A 25,004-nucleotide genomic window follows, 5' to 3' on the forward strand; every position below is an offset into this window, starting at 1 on the left:
ATGGATCTTGTTGACATTGAGTAGCCTGGTCAGTCATCGTGGTAGCTGCAATGCGCCTTCCGCTGCGAAAATCCAGCTCGTTGGGCTGTATAGCGAGTGGTACCCCGAACCTTCCACCAATGATGTTACGGGGAATAAAGTATACACTGGTGAGCAAATGTGTACTGGTGAATATACTGGCGAGCTAATGCGTACGATGCTGCTGCAGTCCAAGCGCGTTCCCGTTCAGCACTTCGTCATCGTCATCCGCAGGCATCTACTTCGCCCGTGACAATATCACCATGACCTTTCAGATGCCGCATTGCTGAGGTTTCGTTGATTGAAAGCTTTCTCTTAAACGGAAGCTGTTTGCGGTAAATATGTAGCACATCGCGTTGAACGGCAGAGATATAGAGGTCCAGGTACTTATCTCGTTAGGTAGGTGAGGTCCAATGTTTGTAAGATAGCAAAATAGAAGTAGGGGCATTAGCAGGACTTTTGTCAAGGAAGTATTCTCTCAGTCTTAAATTTCCGGCAAAAGTGTTCAAATCCTTCGTCAGCTTTAATTCACTAAAACCTCCTGTCACTGGACAGAAGATAAGTCCTTGTTACAATAGTGAAATTTCATCAGTGCAAAGTTCATACGAAGACAGGTTGACTACGTTACCTGATGATAGGGTGTCACCTGGAGGTCTGGAGTTAATAGATTTCGAAGAATTTTCAGCGGTATGCCTTATCGGGGGAGTATGAGGCGTGATAAGTTTGTTATTTACAGCAAACAGGTTCCGTTTAGGCGAAACCTTTCGATCAACGAAACCACAGCAATGGAGCAACTGAAAGGTCGTGGTGATATCATAATTAAACGAGCTTATAAAGGGAGAGCTGTGGTACTACTAAACAAACACGATAATTACAGCGAAGCTTCCAGACAGCTTTCCAACAGCACTTTTTACAGGCGGCTACACGAAGACCCCACTGAGTAGCTCAAATCTATCTCTATACGCACGCTAACTAACCTCATTGAAAAGCGAAAAATTCTCTATTCGGCTCTGGATACCTTCGTTCCACTAAGTCCAGTCGCGGGTAGCTTTTAAATCCTGCCAAAAATACATGTCAGGAAACCATAGTCGAGCCATCGTTCCCGGCATTGGTACAGTCACGGAACTGGTCTTCCAATTTGTAGATACAATAATTACCCTAATTCAGTCTTCTTTTCCATCGTACATGAAAATCGTACCACTTCTTGTCCAACATCGTTGACCTCTCTCCCGCCTGATTCACTCCTGGTTACCCATGACGTAGCGTTTCTTTATACGAACATTCCTCACGCAGATAGAATACGAGCAGTACTTCACTCATACGAGTCTGTCAGTGACAAAATAATTGACAGCTCGACTTTGATGACCCTTTTAAAATATTTCTTGGAATCTAACAACTTTGAATTTGACGGCACTCATTACCTTCAAGGTAATGACACCTCAATGGGCACACCCATAGGTCCTAATTATGCCAATATTTTTATGGGCATACTTGAAAACGAATTTCTGACAAGCCGTTCACTTAAACGATTTTACTACAAAAGGTACATAGATGATATATTCATGTTTTGGCAGCACGGTGAACCTCAACTCTTATCGTTCATTCACGATTTCAACAATGCTCATCCGTCCATTTCATTCTCTCATACCTACTCAGGACAAGCTATCAACTTTCTTGACGTAACAGTGAGAATGTGTGACGGCAAGCTTGCCACTAAAGTTTACAGAAAGCCAACTCATACTCAACAGTACCTTCATTTCGATAGCAACCATGTTAAGCACTCTAAAACTAGCATACCCTATAGCCAGGCCCGTCGTTTTAAAAGAATATGCTCCCAAAAATTGATTTTGATTCCAATTTTGTGCAGCTTCGGAGTGCTTTATTAAAACAGAAATACCCTTCCAAGATTATAGATGATGCCATGAAAAGGGCAAGTAACCAGGACCGCAAAACGCTTTTAAGCACCAAAAATGAACAGCCGGTCTTCTCCTGCACTAACCTTGCTCTAACATCTTCTGCGCCTTCACAACACGTAAATGCCTTTTTAAGAAAGCACCATAACATTCTACAAAGTGAACGACTTAAATCAATTTTCCCAGAACAACCGCGTGTGACGTACAGAAAAGCGCAAAATCTGCGGGACCTACTCATGTCGTCAAAAAGCGTACGTAGTAAACCTAGCGGCTGCCGTCCTTGCAACAAACCTCGTTGCAAAGTCTGCCAGCTTATGACCACTTCACTTATCGCAAACAGCACCGCATCTAACTTCAGCGTGAAAATAAATGGTGAATATAACTGCGACATGCGTAATGTAGTTTACCTCTTGGAATGCTTGATCTGTGGAATGCAGTACGTAGGCAAAACCGAAACACCCTTCCGATATCGGTTTAACAATCACAACGCTCACATCTCTTCACTTCCTCTCCTTCCAATATAAAAGCATGCTAACGCAATGGGCCACTGGTTTGACAACATTAGAGCTACGATTATGGAGTATGGCTTCCGAACGCATCATGACAGGGAACTGCGCGAATTATTTCTCATCTTTCAGTTCAATACAATCGCAGGCGGTTTAAATGAGAGTACGGAGTCTTGCATCAGTGACCACTGTAGATGTTATTGCTTTTACTAGCTGTAATCCTTGTGCACGTGTCGTTACTTGTTAATTGATTGCTTATAAGTAGGATGTGATACGGGGGTGACAATATAGATTTCATGTCTGATTGTTGTACTTGTTTTTATGATGTTTGCACTCACGTGAATATTGCAAGCGAAACGTATGCGCTTATATGCTGTTGCACCACTGTTACATCTGTTATTCTGACGAAGGCCGGTTCCGCGGCCCAAACGTAAAGAACCTGTCTCTTTGCGTGTGTCTTATTTTTATTCATATATATATATATATATATATATATATATATATATATATAAATATATATATATATATATATATATATATATATATATATATAACTGTGTGTGAGTGTGGCAGAACATGACGTCGAAAATCAGTCGAGAGTGTCCAAAGAATGCCCCGCCCAGGTGGTCTAGTAGCTTAATGTACTCGGCTGCTCACCCGCAGGTCGTAAGATCAAATCCCGGCTGCGGCGGCTACATTTCCGATGGAGGCGGAATCGTTGTAAGCCCGTGTACCCAGGTTTGGGTGCACGTTAAAGAACCCCAGGTGGTCGAAATTGCCGGAGCCCTCCACTACAGCGTCTCTCATAATCATACAGTGGTTTTGGGACGTTAAACCCCACAAATCCAGAGTGTCTAAAGAATCGCTATCGTATAAAAGCTGAATGTGCGCTGTTCTCAGAACGTCCTGCATTCATCAAGTCACTTGCACTCTTGAGTTTCAGGTGCGTCTCCTTCGCAAGAACGGGTGGCCCGTTCAAATTCTTTCTCGCATTTCTGGAAGCATCAGCGTGGAACTGAATTATGGGAACCACACTGACCTCAGTAAACCGGGCACTAGAATGATGCATCCCATGATTGTGCTGTATGAGCATGACCTATTTCATCGCCCTAAGGAGCTGGCCAGAAAGTGTGGCATTTGGTTGTTTTTTGGTATCTGACAAGCTTCCACGTACGTACAGTCGTGTGACTGGGGCTCACAAGGATGGCTGTGCAAAAAATATTGCCACAAATTTCATTGATTTCAATGTTGGTGTGATGTGTTGGATCTCACTAACTTGTGCAATGTGCTACGACTGCCAAACTTGTCGTTGCGTCAATATCTGCAATATTGGAAGGCGAAAAGAGTATCGCGCAGTTGTCAATTTATTGGCAGGGTAAGCATTTGGCAGATCAGTGCCGAGGGTGTTGTTGCATGCACAACTTCCAGGGTACCCATATCTTGCGCAGCTTTCTGCTCTGCATGCTCCTGAAGACTACGAGGCATAATGTTTCAGAATAAAAGGCGATAAATGCGCGAGTACGTCTTCACTAGCTTTGAATTAAAAAAAGCGTAATTGAAGTGTCATTCATTTAAATGTGTTATTAGCACCGTCTGCCTTTTCCTGTGTCTTCTGCACACGTCTGTACTCTTTCGTCGCTTTTTTACAGTAAATTTTCAGTTGACTGCCCTGCACCCCTCCTATTTTTGTGTCTCTTTCTCTTGTTGTTTGTTCCGCTGCACTAGCTTTGTTCAGCATCCACAAAAACGGTGCTATTTAAGCCAAACACCCATAGGCACTGTACAAGCACTTAAGTATAGCTATAGAACGAGTAGCGCTACTTTTGTGAATACACGGTTAAGTTTCGTTTTACACTGATTTCTGGCAAGAAGAGATCAAGATTAGTTCTTATTTATGCATGCTGGATAAGTTAACTGGAGTGTTGCAATAACTACTGCAAACATCATGCAAGCTCATATATTGCCTAGTTTCAAATGGGTTTTGTAAGAAATTGGAATGATTTCAGAGACATCAGTTGACGAAGCGCTCTAACTTTATGCTTTCAAAACCAGCACAATGACGTGGTTTGCGAGAATAATTGATTTCACGTCGCTGCTAAAGCTAAAGCACTAAGGTGCTGAGGAGGACCATATATAAAGTTCATTTTTTTAAAAGCCATCAAACTAAGAAGGTAAACAAAGCTGATTAGCTTTTTTTTAGTATTTTAAAATACTAGAAAAATAGAGAACTCGTAACTCAAGGTATGAAACTGAAAAGTAATGACTGTTTTTGTACGGAGTGTAAAGCGCGATACTCCAAGCTTTCACGCTGCCAGCCTTATAGGCATTTTACGCAAGGATTAACTCATTCCATTAGCCCCACCCCTCCTGCACTGGGAGGCCTCATCAGTGCAGGATGGTAGCTTCACCCCACTCATCAGCTTTTACTTCGTGCATATTATCTGATTTTTTCAATCGCGCGTCCCATGTGATATCGATCTTGTTATAAATATAGAGGGTGGCACTACACGTGCGTGAACTTTGTACTGAAGGTTTAGGCATTGCAAACCCCTTGAATTATTCTAAAGCCACTGTGGTGTGAGCCCTTCAACGGAAGCTGAGTCACCGCTTCGTTTAACAGGTGTTTGCAATGAAAACCTACACTCTACACCTGCAGAACTGGCTTCGGTAGTAGTAAAAAGCAAATAGGTTATGCACAAACCCGCGTGAGCCCTTTAACTAAGCAACAAAAAAGTTAACAATCGTCAAGTTGAAAAACACGCGCGAAATGAGGCTGCACTTTATTGCATGCGCTCACTTCGTGCTAATCAGGCAGCCTGAGAGGTCTTTCTGCACTCCGGTGCGTTATGCTTAAACTTCCTTTCTTTTTGTTATTGTTGATAAGATGGACCACAAAAGCTAAAGCTTCCGATGTGCAGCAACAAGCAAAGATGACAACGGTAAGCCAATACAAAACTAGGAAAATGACGAACGCATTGGTTCGACAGTTTGGAGAGCCATAATTCAGAAAACTGAATATTTGCAAGTATAGAGCATATGAGATCTCTGCGAAGACGTTGTTTATAATATATGCCACCAGGACAGTGTACATGTTCCGCACAGGATGCGAACGCAATATAGATGCAAGCTAAGAAACTTATGTTCACGTTAAAGAAGTATAGCTGCGAATTGGGTGTAAACTGTCCAGTAAACCACCAAAGCCATAAAACATTGAGATCAAAAACGCAGAGCAGAAGAAACAGGCAGAGAGTAGAGACGTGGCTCTGACAACTGACGTTTACTTCGGAAAAAGAAATCTTCCCATGCCCAGACCATGACTGCTCTCAGTCTCTGCTTCTGCTTGTCTGCTTTTTAACCAATTTCGGCGTTTTGTGGCTTTTGTAGTTTACTAAGTATGTACCAACTTGGCTAACAAGCAACCCTCTTAAACAGTCCAGAACCTGAAGTAAAACTGTCGAAATGAATGCAAAGCTTCCCTCAGTGTGACTGCACGCGTATATAAGAATTCTCATTTAGCGCTGCTCTTAGGCACGCACATCCACATGAAAAACGGATAGCGTTTCGCTGAAATACTTTATTGTGCTGCCAGTTTGAATTGTTATAAATATTTGAAAGCCTCAAACTGATTTTCAATACCTGACTTTCGACAGTTTTGTACGGTACTAAGGGGCACTAGAAGCAAACGAAATTTATGTAGGCTATCAGTCTTGAAAAGCAAGCTGTCCGATACACCGAAAACTACTGATATCTTGACCACATAACATCATTTTACTCAAAAAAGGAGGTATAAATGTCAATGAGCTATATAACCTCAGATTTTCTACATACATACGAAATATGAAAAAATAAATTGTGTTTCTGCACATGCATATATCACTGCAAACTATTTAACACTTTTAAGATAAATTTTCAATAAATCACGCATCCAACCCCTATTCGTTCTGCCAAAATTATCCGAAAAAGTGTTTTTATGGTAACTTGCCCTTTGTACACCCATTTTTTAAATTTTTGGGTGCGCTAGAGGTATCTGTTCACAATTTACACCCAATGGTGTTTGTTTGAATGTTACACCTATCATATACATATATATTTTAGAAAATCAATACCAATCAAATCTGAACGGTTGCAATCAAACCACATAGCAAACTTTTGGTAAACATCAATGTTTCGTGAATTGTTTTTATTACACGTTTCATTCGCACTATATATCGCGCTATTTATTAAATTTATATACCACCGCCTATTCACATTATCCAGAAGATTCATAATGTGTTCAATGTCTCAATTCATGGGTTGATTTTGTGTGATTCTTAGTATAAAAATTGCTGCTTGTCGTATACACCCATCAGAAATTTTCACTGAGACATTGGTAACAAAAATATACGTTGCACTTAAACATAACATGGAACGATTACACTGTGTTTTCAACATTATGTGCGCTTTTTATTTGGAAATCACACTAAGATTTTCCTACTAGAGTATCTTCTTTATTTACAATGAAATCCACATATTCCTTTACACTGAAGTATTTCCCATCACTCCACATAATGCTGATTTATTCAATGAATTAAATTTATGCCTATGATCACAGATGAACTCAAACTATGCAGTATTCGTACTTCCATGAAACTGCACATTTTTACATTGAACTGACTGATCTCTCTCTGCTGCAGCTGCTGTGAACGCATGCCGCGCCACAGCACAAGTTAGGCACGCATCCGATGAGCACGGGTGAACTCGTCCTGAGGGGTGCATTACTATACAGGCATTTACAGCTTTTTTGCCTGATAACGATGCTTGTACGTCGTACAATATATGCGTGAACGATCGCAGTCGATAATTGTGCACTGTACTCATGCTGAAAGAAGGAAGAGCAGTTAACTAAATGCGACATTGTATTTGACAGTTCTCTCTATGGCTTTACAATGCACTGATACATGACACTTTAGTATGCTCGCATGAAATGTATAGCATGAAATAGAAGCAAGCTTCTTTCATACTTTGTCGGTAAAAAAAAGCATACTCCCCAGGTTCTTATCAGCGGTTGATGAACTAGAATTTATGCATGAAGGGGGATAGAAAGACGAAAGAGGAAATGTGACTTATCTGTATGTACATTTTGCCCGTGATTGCATGCGTGCGGATCTAAATTCGAAGCTTTTTTTTTAATGTACCGAATTCTGACCCGAATGTAGCCCACAAAAAACTCCATTGGCTCAAACATTCTCGCAACATTCCACCGAAACAATATTTTAAATTAGTAATGTATTGCTACTATTGTAGAAGAAAGTTGGTGGCATGTATGTGTCAATGCAGCGATAATCGAGCTTCTTTTGGTTATAGATTTGGCCGCTTTTAAAAAAATGCTCCTCAAATGAACGTGCTGGGTTTCGATCACCCTGGAGCTTCGGAATCGCATTTTACCATCCACTATGCCTACCGACGCAAGCGCCGCTCCAACTCCTCCGTCGGCACCGCCTACCGTTCTCTGCGCCGGTTCTCTGCGTCTGCGAGATCCCCCTGTTTTCTCAGGCACAGAAGACAAGGACGTTGACGACTGGATTTCAATGTACGAGCGAGTGAGTACTCACAACAAATGGGATGACGCCGCCAAGTTGGCCTACGTCTCCTTCTACCTGTCGGGCGTGGCCAAGCTGTGGTTTATAAACCACGAAGCGGAACTCCCTACATGGTCGGTCTTCGAAACGAGCCTCACACAAGTTTTCGGGCGGCCTGAGGTACGCAAACGCCGTGCCGAACAACGCTTACATACTCGGTCCCAGCAGCTTGGTGAGAATTTCACAAGCTATATTGTGGACGTTCTGAACCTTTGCAAGCGAGTCAACGAGTCCATGTCCGAAGAGCTTAAGATCAAGCATATCATGAAGGGCATTGAGGACGACGCTTTCCAAATGTTGCTTTCTAAGAGTCCTCGCACTGTCCTAGAACTTACCGAGTTATGCCAGAGTTTTGACGAGTTGCGCAGGCAACGTCTTTCCACCCGACGTCCCTCGGTGCTCGACAACTCTTTGTCCAGCCTGTCCACCCTTGGCATAGGAGAAGACCATGCCCCTTTCTCTCCAAGATCCAAGAGTTCATCCGCGCTGAGGTCGCTTGTCAGCTCTCTTTGATGTCCTGCGTACCCGATCAACCACGCAGATCGACGTCTACACTCCGCGACTTCATTCAAGACCAGGTCGCACAAGTTCTTCCTCCCGCTCGTGAACCGCCGCCAGTCGCCGCACCTCTCACGTACGCCGAGGCCGTTGCTCGACCTCAACAGCCTGCGTTCCAGCCAGCGCCTACGTATTCGTCGCCGCCCTTTTCGCCGCCGATCTATTCACCGCCGCCTATGCCGATACCACCTCGGCCGCAGTTTTCTGCCCCCCAGCCGCAAGTCGGAGTCTACTCCGACCAATGGCGGACCCACGACAACCGTCCCATATGTTTTGCTTGTGGTGGTGTTGGCCACGTGGCACGTTATTGTCGTCGTCGCCAGGCTACTCAGAACATTCGACGGATGCCCTCTTTCGACCCTCAGTTTTCTTCTACGCCTTCAAGCCCTCCTTCCCCTTCATTTTCTTCTGATCGTCCACACGGCCCGACCCGCCGCTCCCCATCTCCACGTCGACGTTCGCTTTCCCCTATGCGTCGCCGTTCCGGACCCACCGACCAGGAAAACTAACGGCCGCAGTTCCCGAGGCACGAACTGCGTCCCCGTCGCCATGCACAAGTCCTCGCTCCTGTCCAGCTTACGTCATTGAAGTGTCAGTCGATGGTATCGTCGTCATGGCTCTTGTCGACACCGGAGCCGCTCTATCCGTCGTTTCCATCAACCTGTGCCACAAACTCCGCAAAGTTCTTACGCCATTATCCGGCCTCTCTCTTTGAACGGCTAATGCACAAAGTGTAACACCTCTGGCAGCCTGTACCACACGAGTCGTCATCCAAGGGATTGTGTATATCGTCGAATTCGTAGTGCTGCCTTCGTGTTCCCATGACATGATACTCGGCTGGGACTTCCTTGCGAATAATAATGCCGTCATTGACTGCTGTCGCGTTGAACTTGAGCTGTCTGCACTTCCTGATGTACACGCTGTCGAAGCCTCCCTGCCGTGTTATAAACTGTTTGTTTCCGACGACACCACCGTACCACCGCGCTCTTCTCTGCTGGTGACTGTGTCGTGTGACGCTATTTCAGACGGTGATGTTTTATTTACGCCCTCTGCCCTGTTCATTCAACGCAAATGTTCTCCACAGCCCATTGCTCTCCTTATTCTCCACCATGGCGTCACGAAGACGCTCGTGTACAATACGCTAGAAGGGCCTTTACCTTTATTCTATGGTGAATGTCTCGGTCACGTGCATCCGATCGACGCCCGTTGCATTTTTGACGCTCCATCTAGTTTACTTTCTACGGACCTCAGCGCACTCATTTCTGACTCTGTTGTTGACCAGTCACTCCTTGACGCTTTCCACCGCTCCATCGATGTCGCAACGTCTTCTTCAGAACGAAGCCAGTTAGTGAACCTGCTGCAAAAGTTTCGTACTTCTTTTGACAGCCACGCTTCTGGCCTCAGTTGCACATCGAACATATCTCACAAGATTGACACAGGAAGCCATACGCCTCTACGGCAGCGCCCCTACCGAGTCACAGCGTCGGAGCGCCGTGTTATTGACTACCAGGTTGCTGACATGCTCCAGCGGGGTATTGTACAGCCTTCTAACAGTCCCTGGACGTCACCGGTCGTTCTTGTTAAGAAGAAGGACGGCTCCATTCGGTTCTGTGTGGACTATCGACGTTTAAACAAGATCACCCGCAAGGACGTTTACCTGTTACCGCGAATAGACGACGCCCTTGACTGTTTGCAGGGAGCAGAATACTTCTCTTCGCTGGATTTACGGTCTGGATACTGGCAAAATCCTATGGAAGCATCTGACCGACTGAAAACAGCATTTGTCACACCTGATGGGTTATACGAGTTTACCGTTATGCCTTTCGGCCTTTGTAACGCTCCAGCCACTTTTGAAAGAATGATGGACACTATTTTACGAGGCCTCAAGTGGAACACATGTTTATGCTACCTCGATGACGTAGTTGTCTTTTCCACCGATTTCGACACCCATTTAAATCGTCTCGAGCACGTCCTCACACGTCTCACCGACGCCGGCCTTCAACTCAACCTCAAGAAGTGTCGTTTTGGTGCCCGGCAGCTCACCATTCTTGGCCACGTCGTATCGCGGGACGGCATACTTCCTGACCCCGCCAAGTTTCGACCAGTCGCCGATTTTCCGAAGCCAAAGAACTTGAAAGAACTTAGAAGTTTTGTCGGCTTGTCGTCATACTTCCGACGCTATATTAGAAATTTTGCTTTTGTATGTGCGCCCCTTACGGACCTTCTTAGCGGCGACAAGGACCTTTCCACCTGGTCACCAGCATGCGACGATGCATTCACCAAATTACGCCACCTGCTGACTTCACTACCCAGCACCTCCACCACTTGTAACGGGGTTTATTCGCAGCGCAGAACGCAGAAAGCGAAGCAGTCAGCAGCGTCCGGCCAAGCGCAGCAAGCACGAGCTTATGCTGATGGCGATGCCCCTGATGCGCCGAGAAATGCCGCTGAAGCTCCTCTTCTTCACTACAATCTAAAGGGATGGGGATGTGTGAAATACGGAACGCATCCTCCCGCCGCCCTTTCCTTACTTTCTAGCTATATCTGTGATGCCCAAGTAACAAATTATAACTCCAAATTTTCGAAACAACACTGCAACGACACCTCACTTTGGAAAGGAAAATGTATATTTGGAAGGCTGCGAATTCGCCACCTGCTCACATCAGTGGCAAAAAACAGGATTCTAAAGCTACGCTAGCAAATAAATAATTTGTCGAACCTAAAATAATAAACTCTATATTGGTGGCTTGAAGTAGCTTATAATTTATAACAAAAAATAGTGCTGCAATACATTTCGGTTTCAGTCTTGAGTTCTCGAGGCAATTGCGCATCGCCATCGTCAACAGGCGGACTCTCAATTCTATGGGGACATTTCGTGTGCGCTTTTGTCAGGCTGATAGCGGAGGATTGTTTTACGATTCACTTGTTTTGCCCTAGATGTGTACTTCTACGGGTTGCGTAATATAGCTCGCGCGTACAGAATATATAGTGCGTGTCACTGCAATCTCCGAATTTTTGATGCGTCCGCAAGTACGGAACAACGACTTCGGTGCGGTGGAGTGCGCCTTCTCTGTCAGCGGCTTTCATTGAAGCTTGTCCACGCCGCAAGCGGAGTATTTTTGATCAAGCGTTCAACGGAGTGTACGTTGGGAGCCACATGGAGAATGCTTTAGAATTTGGTGCTATTGTTCAAAAGGTAAGCTTTCGTGCTTGCGAAGAACGAAGTGCATAAGTGTGTGCCTGCCAACTCCTTATTTGCTCGGGATGCTCCTGAATGCCGCCGAACTCTGGCAGTACGGGAGCAGCGATGAATAACCTGAAATATTGCCCTTGCTACCTAATAGAAATATTTATAACAAATGAGAGCGTTTGCGCGCCGCCACGCTCTCAATAAAAGCGTTTCGCGGCTTTCTTTTCTCGCTATCGTTTAACTGCAACAGTTCTATCGGCTGTTATCTCGAAGGGCGTCCAGCAGCGTTTGCTACGGCCCTCTTTGCGAACATTGTGGCGATCTCGCACGAGTACCGCGATGACGCCGTTGACATTTCACCAAGCTACCATTCGAATATACAAATCAAATCTTCGATAAACGAATTAACGTTGCGCTGTTCACATGAGGAAAGTTTCGTAATTGCAGGAAGCGATTATATGTCGGCGCGGGCAGTTGCAGTCTTCTTCGGCTGTGTGCTTATCGGCTGCATTGTCTCTACACTGTCAGCGTTCGTGAACCCCGCTGAGGCGTTCGAATTAAAAGAAAAGCGGGATGTGCCGGCACAGATAGACTTTGCGGCGCGCGGCAGCGGGTGAAAGGGAAGGGGGAGGGTTGAGCGTCTGAGGTGGTTGAAAGGGATGACATAATAATAAAAACAAAAAATATCAACGGGCAAGGAGGCGCCATTTGTTGGTTAGCGGGACTGCAGTGTAAATATGTAGGAATGCGTTTATTACGCGGGAGAGAAAAAATCGATTTGAACGACTGAAGTTAGGAATGCGTTCATAATGCGAGTAAATAAGCTATTTAAAGCGAAAATTCAAAAATATATAAAATTCATATCTGTACCTCTTTGATGCCTGTGCTTTGGAGCACCGTGACATGTGTTTTGTTAAAAATCGTGCAGCTAACCAATGAAATTACATGCACCTTATTTGCTACGCAATTTGTGCATTTTTGTACCTTATTAGTTGTCTTGACATCTATACCTAATAATAGTAATTAATCAGGCTATATAAATATTAATCTGCTTTGGGAAGGGCCTGAACAGCAATACTTAGTTGCACACATCATCGTTTTGCATTTTCGCACCATCATAGTGCGCCGTTCACAATTATGTAGTAACATACAATATGTTTAATTATTTTGGTGTACATTTTGGCGCTGTGCTTGCATAAAATAGTGCTAATGGCCGACAACAAGAAATATTTGCAGAGATTGGTAGACATCTGCGGTAATGAGGGAGATAGGTTAGATTTCAGATTCAGTAAGGAAAAATTAGCAGTCATGATTTTTAATGACAATGAAGGTAGTGAGCTTAGAATACAGGAGGTCACGCTACAGATAACAGACAAATACAAATATCTGGGCGTATGAATAAGCAATGGGGCCGAGTACCTATGGGAACACGAAATATACGTGTCGACCAAAAGTAACAGGAATGCAACGGTAATGAAAAACAGGGCACTGTGGAATTACAATAGGTAGGATGTTGTGAGAGGAATATAGAAAGGGGTCATGGTTCCTGGTCTGACGTCTGGCAATTCAGTCTTGTGCATGAGATCAGAAGTTCAAGCGAGATTAGAAGTTAAGCAACGTGGAATAGGTAGGCTTGCATTAGGAGCTCACGGGAATACACCAAATCAGGGAGTACAAGGTGATGTGGGATGGACATCGTTTGAGGGCAGGGAAGCTAGCAGGAAGATAAAATTTGAGAAGCGATTGAGAGAAATGGGGGAAGAGCGTTGGGGTATGAAGGTATTCAGCAACTTGTGCATAAATAATGTCGATACAAAATGGAGGAAGCGAACCAGAAAAGTGACTGGTAAATACTTCGAAAACAGCAGGGGGCCAAACCAAAAATAATAAGTCCGCACTAGAGATCTATCGAAATTTTAAGCAGGAAATTGTCAAGGAAAGGATTTATTATAATACTCAAGGTAGTTCTCGACTGTTTGAGGCCAGGACGAGAGTATTGCGAACCAACACTTATCGTGCCAAATACGAAGAGGTAGACACAGTATGCAGTGCGTGTGGAGAGGAAGAAGAAACTGCTGAACACTTGATAATGTTCTGTAAAGGGCTTCACCCTATAGTTCAGGATGATGGCACAGAGTTTTTCAAAGCACTGGGGTTTAGGTACAGGGAGGGCAAAATAGACCTTAAGCGGGTAGAAATAACTAGAAGGAGGTTATCTGATTGGTGGCTAAAGTCAAGACACGAGTGAAAATTAAACACTTCACTGCAAAGTACGAATCCTCAACCTCACTATTTAAAGTAAAAAAACGATAAATCTAATGGTTAGTTCACTAAATATTACGGCTAGGTGGCGTTAGCCGCCGCCCGATCTAAAGGGTACAGCCACTTCCATCCATCCATCCATCCATCCATCCATCTATCCATCCATCCGTCCATCCGTCCGTCAGTCAACCCATCCATCCGTCCATCCATCCATCCATCCATCCATCCATCCATCCATCCATCCACCCATCCGTCCATCCATCCATCCATCCATCCATCCATCCATCCATCCATCCATCCATCCATCCATCCATCCATCCATCCATCCATCCATCCATCTATCCATCCATCCGTCCGTCCGTCCGTCAGTCCGTCCGTTCATCCGTCCGTCTTAGCCAAACTAGCAACATACAACCACGAAAAACCATCAGTTACACTGATGCAGCACAGATGATAATGAAGCATGCATAGTTAGCCGCCAAAGAAAACACTCACGAAAAAAAAAATGAGGACGACGACACAAGTGACTGTGGATGAAGGAAGGCAGACCTAACAGCACTTGTCAGGGTCATGCGTTTTGTCTGTGCGTGTTTAATCTTTATGAATATAAGCAAACTTAACCACTAATAGGCCTTTCATGCATATATTTCTGCTAGCGTATTTTACAATAAATTGTGCATTTTTTACTATTAAATATTTATTGTCTAGCCACTCAGAGGTTATTGAACATTTGTTTACCTTACATGTGATACATCATCTGGTGCGTAGTGCATTTTCACGGATTGAAGAGAAAACTTTGCAAAAGAGCTGCTTGTGCATGCACTAGAAGAAAAATAACGTGAGCATGTCTTATTCATTTTTGACTGTAGTCAGTCTCAGTCAAGGCCTCGTAAGTTGACTAATCACTTTGTTGATCAAATTAAGATTATATTATTAACAAGTTTACAAAATGTATGTTACTGGGGCTGAAATTTACTGGTGAGCTTCCACAAATGTACTGTGCTGTGTTTCCAGCAGCAGTCGTATAAGCGCTGTTAATCCCCTCACATCGGGGCTTTCTCAATGTTAAACGCTAGTTTCACGCAGTAGATTGAACACCTGTTATGTGTACTTGTCTACAAAGTGATCCATCAAGGTAAATTATAAGTAATGCCAATGTCTTGTTTGAATTGGTTTATATTTTTCGTATAAGCTGTTGCAGTGGCTTATTGATTAGGGTATTCTAGCTAAGCAAGAAATCTAGGTGTAGAGCCTGAAATTGGTGTAAAGGATGAAATTTGAGCGTCCTGGTATATTTCAAACTTTTTGGTAGGTGCACGATAGAATGAGAGATTCACTTTATCGCTCCCATGTACCTTTCCTAAGGTTTTCGATGAACCATGGTGTAGACTCGACCATGGCACTTGCATACATGCACTAATGTGCACAGATGCCGGTAAACGTAAAAGTGAATAGTGGTAAAGCTGAAGTAATGGTGCTAGAGTATATAATAAAGGATACATCTTATTGGGGTTATGATTGTTCCCAGTATTTTGAAATGCTCATTTTATGTTGTGCATTTCTCATAACAGAATGTTGAAAGAACAGCAGACCACGTCGCCTACGGCGGCCTGGGGGCTGCGGATGAAATCTGCTCTTTATCACAACCTGATATCAGCTGCTCGGGCTCAAGACCTCGCTGAACGAGTGGCAGGAGCGTTGGACGCTACTCATAGGGTGCCCCAAATTTCTAATATATTTTGGGAATATTCCTCTAATGCGAGAGCTTTCATCTCAAGCTATGTGACCTACCTATTTAATTTTCCAAAATGAGTATTACGATGCCATAAGTATAATTGCACTGCTAGTAGAGAACTGTTTACAGATTCGTAATGTTAACAGAATCGTATGATAAAGTGGAGATGGCGTAGATGTCACCAACTCAACGGTTGATTCATTAATAGTGTGTTATAAAAGCTGCATAGGGTCGTATGTTTATTATGCGCTCTGTTTACCTTAAAATCCATTGAAATTTCTTCCTCTCGGATAGTGTATATCTCAGCTTTTCTCACAGTCCTAAGCCGCCTGCACGTATCTTAGTTGTTTAAATGTACAGAAGTGGCCTTCATAAATAGTGAAACTTTCTATCGCGATAGTTGGTGCATGTTTGAAATAAATATTAATCAGTTTCGCGTCAAAATTACTACTAAAGAAACAAAAAATCAAGATGGGTGCTCATTTCCAACTGCTTATTTCTTGATGAAACAGGCTGATATAAACCCAGCTCTCGTCAACCCATGTGCAACGTTCTCGGGCCGTCGTTTACCCAATCACGCTATCGGAAACAGGGCCGTTCCATGCCAAACGTCCCAGCTATTTTGGCGACCATCTCAAATGTATTCGAAAAAAAATTGTGCTGCTTAAAAGTACTGAAAACAGTTAACTGCTAGAATTTTCGGAGAAAAAAACTTTTTTTGGTTACGTGGCTGCCTTGTGAATTTCCTAGAATGTCGTTTGGGTGTTGTTTGTCAAAAACTTATTTTAACAGAACCGCTATTTTTTTTCATGCAAAATTTGGTTTACGTGCAAAGTCAATGTGTCTCTGTAGGAAGTTTGAAGCTCGGTAATATTAGTGCAATATTTATGGCACAAATGCTTACAAGAATCAGGCAAAATTGGGCTTTGTTTGCTTTTCTTCTATTGCAACACCTCATTTTGTGTGAATATCTGAGTAGTTAATACTTACTTCACAGAAAGTATATATTGAGGAAAAAAAAATTTGGAAGATCCCACGTACCTGGCAATCGACTTTATGCGAAGCATGTGGAGGAAAGGTGACCGTGTTGCAATTTTTTTATTGAGTGACACGTCATGAAATGACGCTAAATATATGTACAAATCTTGCAGGCACAGACACATGTTAAAGAGATGCAGATGTTTATATAACTAGCTGTTTGCACTTGCGCAACGATGCTAACTGGAACATCCGTATTAGCAACACCGGAAGCTGATATGGAGCGCTGATGCTCGCGAAGATGCTGGCCCTGGACACTGCTACATAAATCAACTTCAGCGCATATCAACTAACCACAATTTACGCTAACCTGACATGCCGGCTGTATCAAACGAGTACTGATGTAATGTTCAGAAAATTTGGTAGGCAGCACTGCAACCACTACTGACATTTCACGAAGGTTAGCATCTATTTGAACAGTATTTCCGAGACCTGTCGTAGCTCTGTTGTAGAATGCTTTATTGCTACGCAGAATGCTTGGGTTAGAACTAGGCTGGGACCCTGAAATTTATTCTTTGCGTTCGTCGGGGGGTCAACGCTGCCTATGTCAGGTTTTTGTTAACACTGACATTTAATCTATGCCTTTGTTGGGTCGACGCTACCGATTTCGGGTATTCCTTAACGCTCACGCATTGAAATCGCCTTTGTGTGTTCTCGTCGTTCCTGGGTATATACTAAGTGTCAATCACCTGTGGCACATACCGGCATACCAGCGGCACATACCCGCCCGCGGGTATGTGCCACTGTGTGGCGGGAAGTGTTTGACGACGTATGCGATGGCATTGTGACGTTATTTATGTCTTGACCAGCGCGTCATATTCGTCAAACCACCTTACCCTTCCATGCTAATTTTGGTTCACACCAAGTGAAGGAGGTGACATTGAGAGCGCACAAACGTAAGCGGCTAAATATATAGATAGATAGATACGCTCAATGTCGCCGAAGTTCGCTAAGAAATGCTTCGCATCTAATACTTTCAAACCTTTAGTTTACTTTTTACTTTTATATAGGAAAAAGTGCAAAATTGTCATGTTTGTCCATACTGACACGCAACTTGCACCATGTGGTGGTCCAATTAAAAGTCACCTTTACATTTAGATCGATAGCAAATGAACAGTTCTTTTCATAAAGCTAACCTTATCTTTACATATTTTGTTTCAAGGAAGAAAATAATTTTTAAAATTTCTCATTGGCGCATATGTTACCATTTCGTCATAGGACAGCTGCCGCTTTGAAATTACCTATCGCTATCAATAGGAAAGTTCACGAATAATTCTTTTCTTTGAAATAAAAAATTATGATAACGTGAGTCAACATATCAAAATAACTTTTTATTTGGTTTTGATTTAAGCACAAAGTTGATTTTTAATTGGACCACCACATGGAGCAATTTGCATCTCAATTATGACAAAAATGACAGTTTTATCAAGAGTGCGGGTTTTTTTTTGTAAACTTTTGCAGCTTAGGTGGTTCAAAATGCTTTTTTGTCAAAATACAGCATCGAAAAGTAAATATTCATTACTTAAATATTCATACAACGTGATGCATTGCAATAGTAATGTGCAAACGTAACAAATTTCGGCTAAATTTGTCAAGGTGTATGAGTGAGCAAGAATGCTCTAATGTTACTGAGCTTCAAACCTCTTACATAGGATAAGCTCTTTTACCTAACATGTAGAATAAATTTGGTATAAAAAGGAGCAGTACATTTCAAATAAATTTTTCCACAGTGAACAACCAAACGACTTTCCGGAAAATTTAGAAGGCAACTACGCGATCAAAAAACTTTTTCTCTCGGAAATATTTTGGCGTTTCCCTGTTTTCAATGCAGTAAAAGAGCAATTTTTTTAATTACGTTTGAGATGTTGCCAAAGTAGCTTGGGTGATTGACCGGCATAGAATGACCCCGAGTGATTTCTAGATACCGTGCTTCTGACTCTTACAGGATGAGTGAAGTTTCACTAGCACAATTGATATCCCGTTTTTTATGTGAAAGGCCTTCAAAATTTTTTGTGGTACCTTGATTTTGCTTTTACCCAGTATCCTCATCTGCTAGATGTGTGGTGTGAATCCACATGAAGTGACATGCGCGCTTAAATGGGCATCCTCCTTATTCTTTACCGTGACAGCATGTTCCTTAGCTCGATCATTGAAGCAGCACCTCATCTGGCTAACATGTCCCTTCCCGCACGATAGGGGTATTTTGTAAACCAGTTCAGTGGCACACATCGTGAAAGGCCGCTCATGCTTTTTTTTGCAGACTTTCAGCTGTTAAGCATAATTTTCAATGATGCAAAGGCACAACGTCACTCGTTCTTTAGGGGTGGTGAACTCAACAGTACTCCATACCAACTTGTCACCTTTTAAAGGTTTTGTGTAACCTTATGAATATAAGGTACAAACAGACGCAAGTGAGCACCCAGCCAGTCCATGTGTTTTTTTTTGTTTGTGTGGTCGTGGTTTTGGCGCAAAATTGACTATTCAATTCAGAAATTCATATTGATTCACAGCACATGCTTATTGTCTGTTGCCCAGTATTACATGCTGCTTTCTTATTCATATTTGCGTTTTCAGGAGTGCAACAGCTGAGCCAATTGTGGTAATTGTATACATTTTCTGAATTTAGCACAACGCTGGTCTGAAATACCCAACCAGCCTCAATATTTTTTCAATAATAATAATATTACCAAAAATAAAAAAATCAAGTAATCACCGTAGGCTGTACATCATGAACCAACTCATTACAAAAGTGCGAACCAAAACCAGAACTTCTACTTCATGATACCCTAACCTCACGGTAAAAGAACAAAAAGTAGAGCGGTTTCAAAAAATTCCTGGACCTTCTTTTAAGAAACGCATAACTGTTTTTAGGCGACTATTCGCACAGTAAAAAGTTTCCTCTGCGGAAAAGCGCTCATGATTTAGAAGTGGCTGCTAGCACTTGTTGTCATAGGACAGAAAACCTTTTTTCCTTCAATTACAAATATATCCAGATGCTATACCATAGCAAGTACTAGTACAAGTGCTGGCATTCAAAATTTATTAGCAGTCTTTCAGAGCGATGATGATGTTTCTGTGGCCTTAAGAAACGACAAACATAGTGGTATGCCACATTTTTATTTTCGCCACCCTCTTTAGCTTCTTCTTTACAGATCTCTCAAATTTCGGGTTACCTGTCAGTTTGACAAGCTCGGAAAATGCTAATGTGCGCTTCAACCTTGTTTCTGCTCTGGGACAGGTCAAGAGACAATTTGAATTGAAATAGCCGTGCTCTTGTGTATTTTAAATAAATTTGCTGGCTAATGTTTAATTTCTACATATGTATTTCTTTTCTGAAATACGGTCTGATCTGTTATACTACTGAAAGTTTGGAATTTCAGGCTTAAAAATTAGCACGTTTTTCCCCTGAAACCTGCTTTCAAATATTGCTCCAGATCCAAACTTGGCTGTTGCAACCCTGGTAGTTCTAACTGGTTTACGCTTTGTCTGTGTATAGTCAAGATTTTTTTTCAGTCCTTAACTTTACAGTGCTGCCTTCACCTACAGTAACTGGCTATTGTTTCATCCTGCTTTTGCGTGTCCATTTGATGTTGGTTCATATTGCATTCTTTTACGGCGACATGATAATATGTGATGCACTAAGTATTTTACATTTTTACATCAACTAGTCTGTATGGTTAGGATGTGGGGACACTGTCTAGCTATAGTATTGTGCTCATTGTTTTCAATTGTGTAATATTGTTTCTCCAGTATTCTGAATGTCTGAACTCACAACAAATATTGTGAAATGAAAATGCATTTTCAACAATGTCTAGTCGTTTTACTCATTAGAATATTCCTAGGCTTGTAAGGTATGCATAAGGCATGCCACAACACATTCAACCTGTGGCGCATCAATGTGGAAATTGCAGTGTGCTTTGATATATTATTTTTGTATAATAAAAAACTAAGACATGCTGGATTGTACTAGTGTTCTTCCTGTTTTTATGCTTCACTTCACTGTGCTTGTTCATTGCATTGAAGCCCGGTAAAAACAGTTCTTCATTTTAAAATGCAAATACAGGCTCTTCTGCTGTGCTTTCGTACACATGCCTTGATCGTTAGTGCTACCTGTAAACCTATACGAATGTAATTCGATTTACAGTCTGTGCCTAACCACATGCAAACAATATAAACCAAGGTATAGCTACTTTCAATTTTCGCTTTGTAGAAGGAAATACCGAAGTAACCAACTCCAGTACCTGATACCTACTTTTGTCAACCCACATTCGCAAGGTCTAGGTAATGTAAGTGAAGCCATATAAGGACTAATGATTCAGCGTGCTGTTAAGCCATATTTGTTGTTGTATGTGCCTTCCCAATATGTGCAAGGGCTAAGCACCAAGTGATTTATGACCTCTGTATTAAAAAATATTAGAATAAATTATGTGTCTTCAACTGTAACTGTTAGCAGTATCTCATGTTTTTCTTATTGCAGCCTCTTTAATTGCACACCTTCTGGATATGTTCAAGTACCTATTCGTTAGCGCTTAGGTTCTACGAAGCCCTCCTCAGGCAGTTATTCTGCCTTTAGCCATACCATCCCGTGCAATTTAACGTGTTAAAATGAAACAAACCTAAACGAAGTTATATAAAAATACCGGCAAGCATCTAGCCAACAAGGACAATAATTAAGACTATCTCTGAAAACTTGAACGCTGCAGTATTGTTACCGGACCACATAGCGAAGTTTTCTGCGTGAATTTCAACAAAGATTATTTGAAGGAAGTAAACAGGGCTTCACAATAACAGTAGAACGGCACAAACCTAAGAATTTCAGCACTAAATGTGGCGAGCAAACACGAAATACAAGCAGCTTCGCGTAAATGTATGCCTTCCGTGAAACTCATAGTCGCCTAGCAGGTCGAGAATGCTGCCAGAGACCAAACGCTTCTGCCGATTTCTAGGCGGGGTCGCGTTCTTACAGCCAATCTACCGGCCGCTAAATTTAAAGGTATTTCTTCCTCTCCCTGTATCTCGCTAGGAAGAGTAACAATATCTACAAATATTGTATTGCTACTTACTTGAAATTTCCGAAGAACCGATTTATGGCGCAAAGTTAGCAGGTCTTACGAATACGCACAATACGAATCTCTCATTCACCACGTTGTCTTGCGTTGTTATTAGAAATAGCTGTCTTTTCGTTGTAGTGGCAAAAAGCGATTTTCCTTTTTTCAATTGCTATAGCATTTCTTTCGAAACTCATGACCGTTTTTCCATCTTCGTCACCATCATGTCACTTGTATGTATAAACACATTTATTAAAGAAACAAAAAAAGATGACTCGGAATAATAATTTTGATGCGCGGACTCACACGATAGAACTCTCGCTATGTAGCGCGCAGCGTTAACTGCTAAGCAAAGAAAGTGAACGGCCTCAAACGCGCAAGCGGTAAGATACCTACATAGACCACTTACCGCTGGTGTCACGCCAATATTAGGGGAAGTACGAGCGTATTTTTTAGCACTGTTAGCGACTTGGAGAGATTGCGCTAACAGTGCATCCAGCGCCCCGCTTGTCCCGACGCGCGCACTCATGCGCTCATCTGCCACGCTTACTCTGTCGCATGGGCGGTAGACGCCCATGCGCGCGCGCCTTTATCTGGTGGCGGGGGGAGATAATGCGACTGGAGCTTTCACCGGAACAACTGCCAACTGCGTTGTAGTTACCTTGTGCGCAAATGTCAGCTCAATTGCGGCGGACTCGCAGTTTGCGGAGAGCGCACACTTTTCAAGTATAGAGATGTAACAACTGTGTCAATATTTAGTTGCACGCCACGGTGGTCTACTGGCCAAGGTACTCGGCTGCTGACCGGCAGGTCGCGGGAACAAATCCCGACTGTGGCGGCTGCATTTCCGATGGAGGCGGAAATGTTGTAGGCCCGTGTACTCGGACTTGTCTGCACGTTAAAGAACTCTAGGTGGTCGACACTTCCGCAGCCCTCTACTACGCCGTCTCCCATAATTATAAGGTGGTTTTGGAACGTTGAACCCCGCAAATAAATCAAATCAATCAATAATTAGTTGCCGCTCAATTGTACCTGCGGCTATGTTTGGTGCACCGTATTTATCTGAGCAGTGTTTTTAATGTTCGATGTGAGCGTTGTTAGTTCGCTATCGGCCTGTGTGTGTTGTTTTCGTGCGTCATTTGTGCATGAGCGATTTACTGCTCCTATATATCTGTTTGCCCCTCTTACCATGACAATGCAGCTTGTTGCTGTCCCAATCAGTGGTTTCTCTTTGCGGTGAAACTGTGACTTCTTTATTTCTACGCTTGTGTGGTGTACTGGACACATATTAGCCATATCAGAACGCTGGCAATCAAAAGACGCAACCATTTGCCGAGTGGAGCGATTACTTCATTTGAAGCCACAATTTCTACGACGACTATACTGCGCATTGCCTTGCTACCTCTTTTACAACAGTAATGTATCGCTGTTCTGCTTCGATCCAACAACGCAGCTTATTTGATTACTGCTTAAGGTAGTATAAACTAAAGCATTCTTTTTTGTCATGCTAACAAAACCTAATGGCTGCACACTCTAACTTCTAAAGGAAAAGGGGCCTTCTTTCAGCGCAGGAGCACGAGCACTGTTTACTATCTTGCCGAGATGATATCAAAGAAAGTATCACGTTAGAATATTGGGACATGTATTTAGACAAGAATAGAGTGGAATAGAGTGAATCAAAAAGTCGACAAGTTAGGACAGAAATAAGGTAAGATTAGAACCTGTACAACCGGCACCCCATTATGTTTTGTATTTTAACGCCCCAGCAAATATACGAACACTTTCACTTGGTTCTTAGCGTCGGTGTCACCCTCATGTGCCACCTAATGTCTAAATTGACGAAACCATCACACGTCTGATATGGTCGTAGCGCGATTGAAGCTTGGTGACGAACGCGACTCAAAAGAGAGCTGAATCGAGCCAGCCAACTTCATCGCATGCGGCCTGCCTCTCAACAGGGCTACCGTCGATGTTCTTTTAAGTAGAGAGGAACTATCCTGCCCGCCTTTCATTGAGCTAAGAAAAACGTAGTGACAACTGTGTGTGTTTGTGTGGTAGTGGTGATGGGGGGTGGGGGGGGGGTTGGGGGTTGAGACCGCGTTATTTAACAATAGCTCTGATATTTGATCAACAGAGCGTGGACACCAGCTCGCTTGATTTCCCGACAGATGAAAAAAGACAGCAAGTCACAGAATTTATGGAAATTAACCTAATGTAAAGCATCAGTCAGTGAGTGTGATATAGCATTCTTATAACTTTGACTGAAGTGTTGCGAGATGAATTTGCTTTATTGTGCATTTGAAATAATGTGTGGGTCTTAGATATACCCGTAGCACGGTTTTTATTTCGGAGAAGAAAGAACCAGTATTTGTCGGCCTATTGGAGAAATAGGCTTATTTGGAAAAGCAGCAATTACGAGGTAGAATAAGCCTATAGGCACTCCCCCCCTCTGCCTCCATGGCTACGGCCACAGTGACGCCCACAGGTATGTCCGATAATACGACATAACGTCGGTACTAAGCTTAGAGCACTTGTCAATTTTATGGCAAAAAGTGTACGTTACTGCGCGATGGTGTGCATGCAACAACAAGCGGTTTCTGTCTTAGTTCTCCGGGTTCGACAATAGTTACTCATCGGAGTTAATAGGTAATGCTCTTTACACTGATACAAAAGCCGACAGCGAAGACCACAAACGCAGCTAACGTAGCCATCACTTGAGGTCAATATTTCATACGCGGTTAGAAACACCGGTGTACACTCTAAGCCAAAACGGAGCAACAGGGGTATAGGGGTTGCTCCTTTCAGGGAGCAATTGCATTGCCACTCCCATTACTCTCCTAAAAGGAGTAACTGCAGAGGGAGGAACCGTTGCTCTCCTTTCAGTTCCTCCTTCGGGGGATGAACAGTTACTCCCTCCAGTTCCTCCCTGCAGACCAACAGTTACTCCCACCAGTTGCTCCCTGCCGACCAACCCTTACTCCCACCAGTTGCTCTTCTAAGAGCAACAGTTACTCTTTACCGTTCCTCCCACGTGTTTGCAGTTACTCTCTGAAAACCAACTGCACATGCTTCCAGTTACTCCTTGGGGAAATGAGTATTTATCTCGAGTATGCTTGTC

At 43.0% G+C, this 25,004-nt stretch overlaps 1 protein-coding gene across 1 annotated transcript in view; it reads left to right on the forward strand.

The window, feature by feature from the left end:
- The first annotated feature begins 5,244 nt into the window (after nucleotides 1–5,244).
- The window catches only part of LOC119169265 (lysosomal acid lipase/cholesteryl ester hydrolase), a 261,381-nt gene continuing 241,621 nt past the window's right edge, over nucleotides 5,245–25,004 (forward strand). Inside the window, exon 1 of the mRNA XM_075890735.1 lies at nucleotides 5,245–5,376. Within this exon, the coding sequence (XP_075746850.1) occupies nucleotides 5,284–5,376 (93 nt within the window). The 5' untranslated portion in view covers nucleotides 5,245–5,283. The remainder of the gene's footprint in view (nucleotides 5,377–25,004) is intronic.

Source organism: Rhipicephalus microplus, chromosome 3 (assembly GCF_043290135.1).
Source record: "Rhipicephalus microplus isolate Deutch F79 chromosome 3, USDA_Rmic, whole genome shotgun sequence".
Classification (NCBI taxonomy): Eukaryota; Metazoa; Arthropoda; class Arachnida; order Ixodida; family Ixodidae; genus Rhipicephalus; species Rhipicephalus microplus.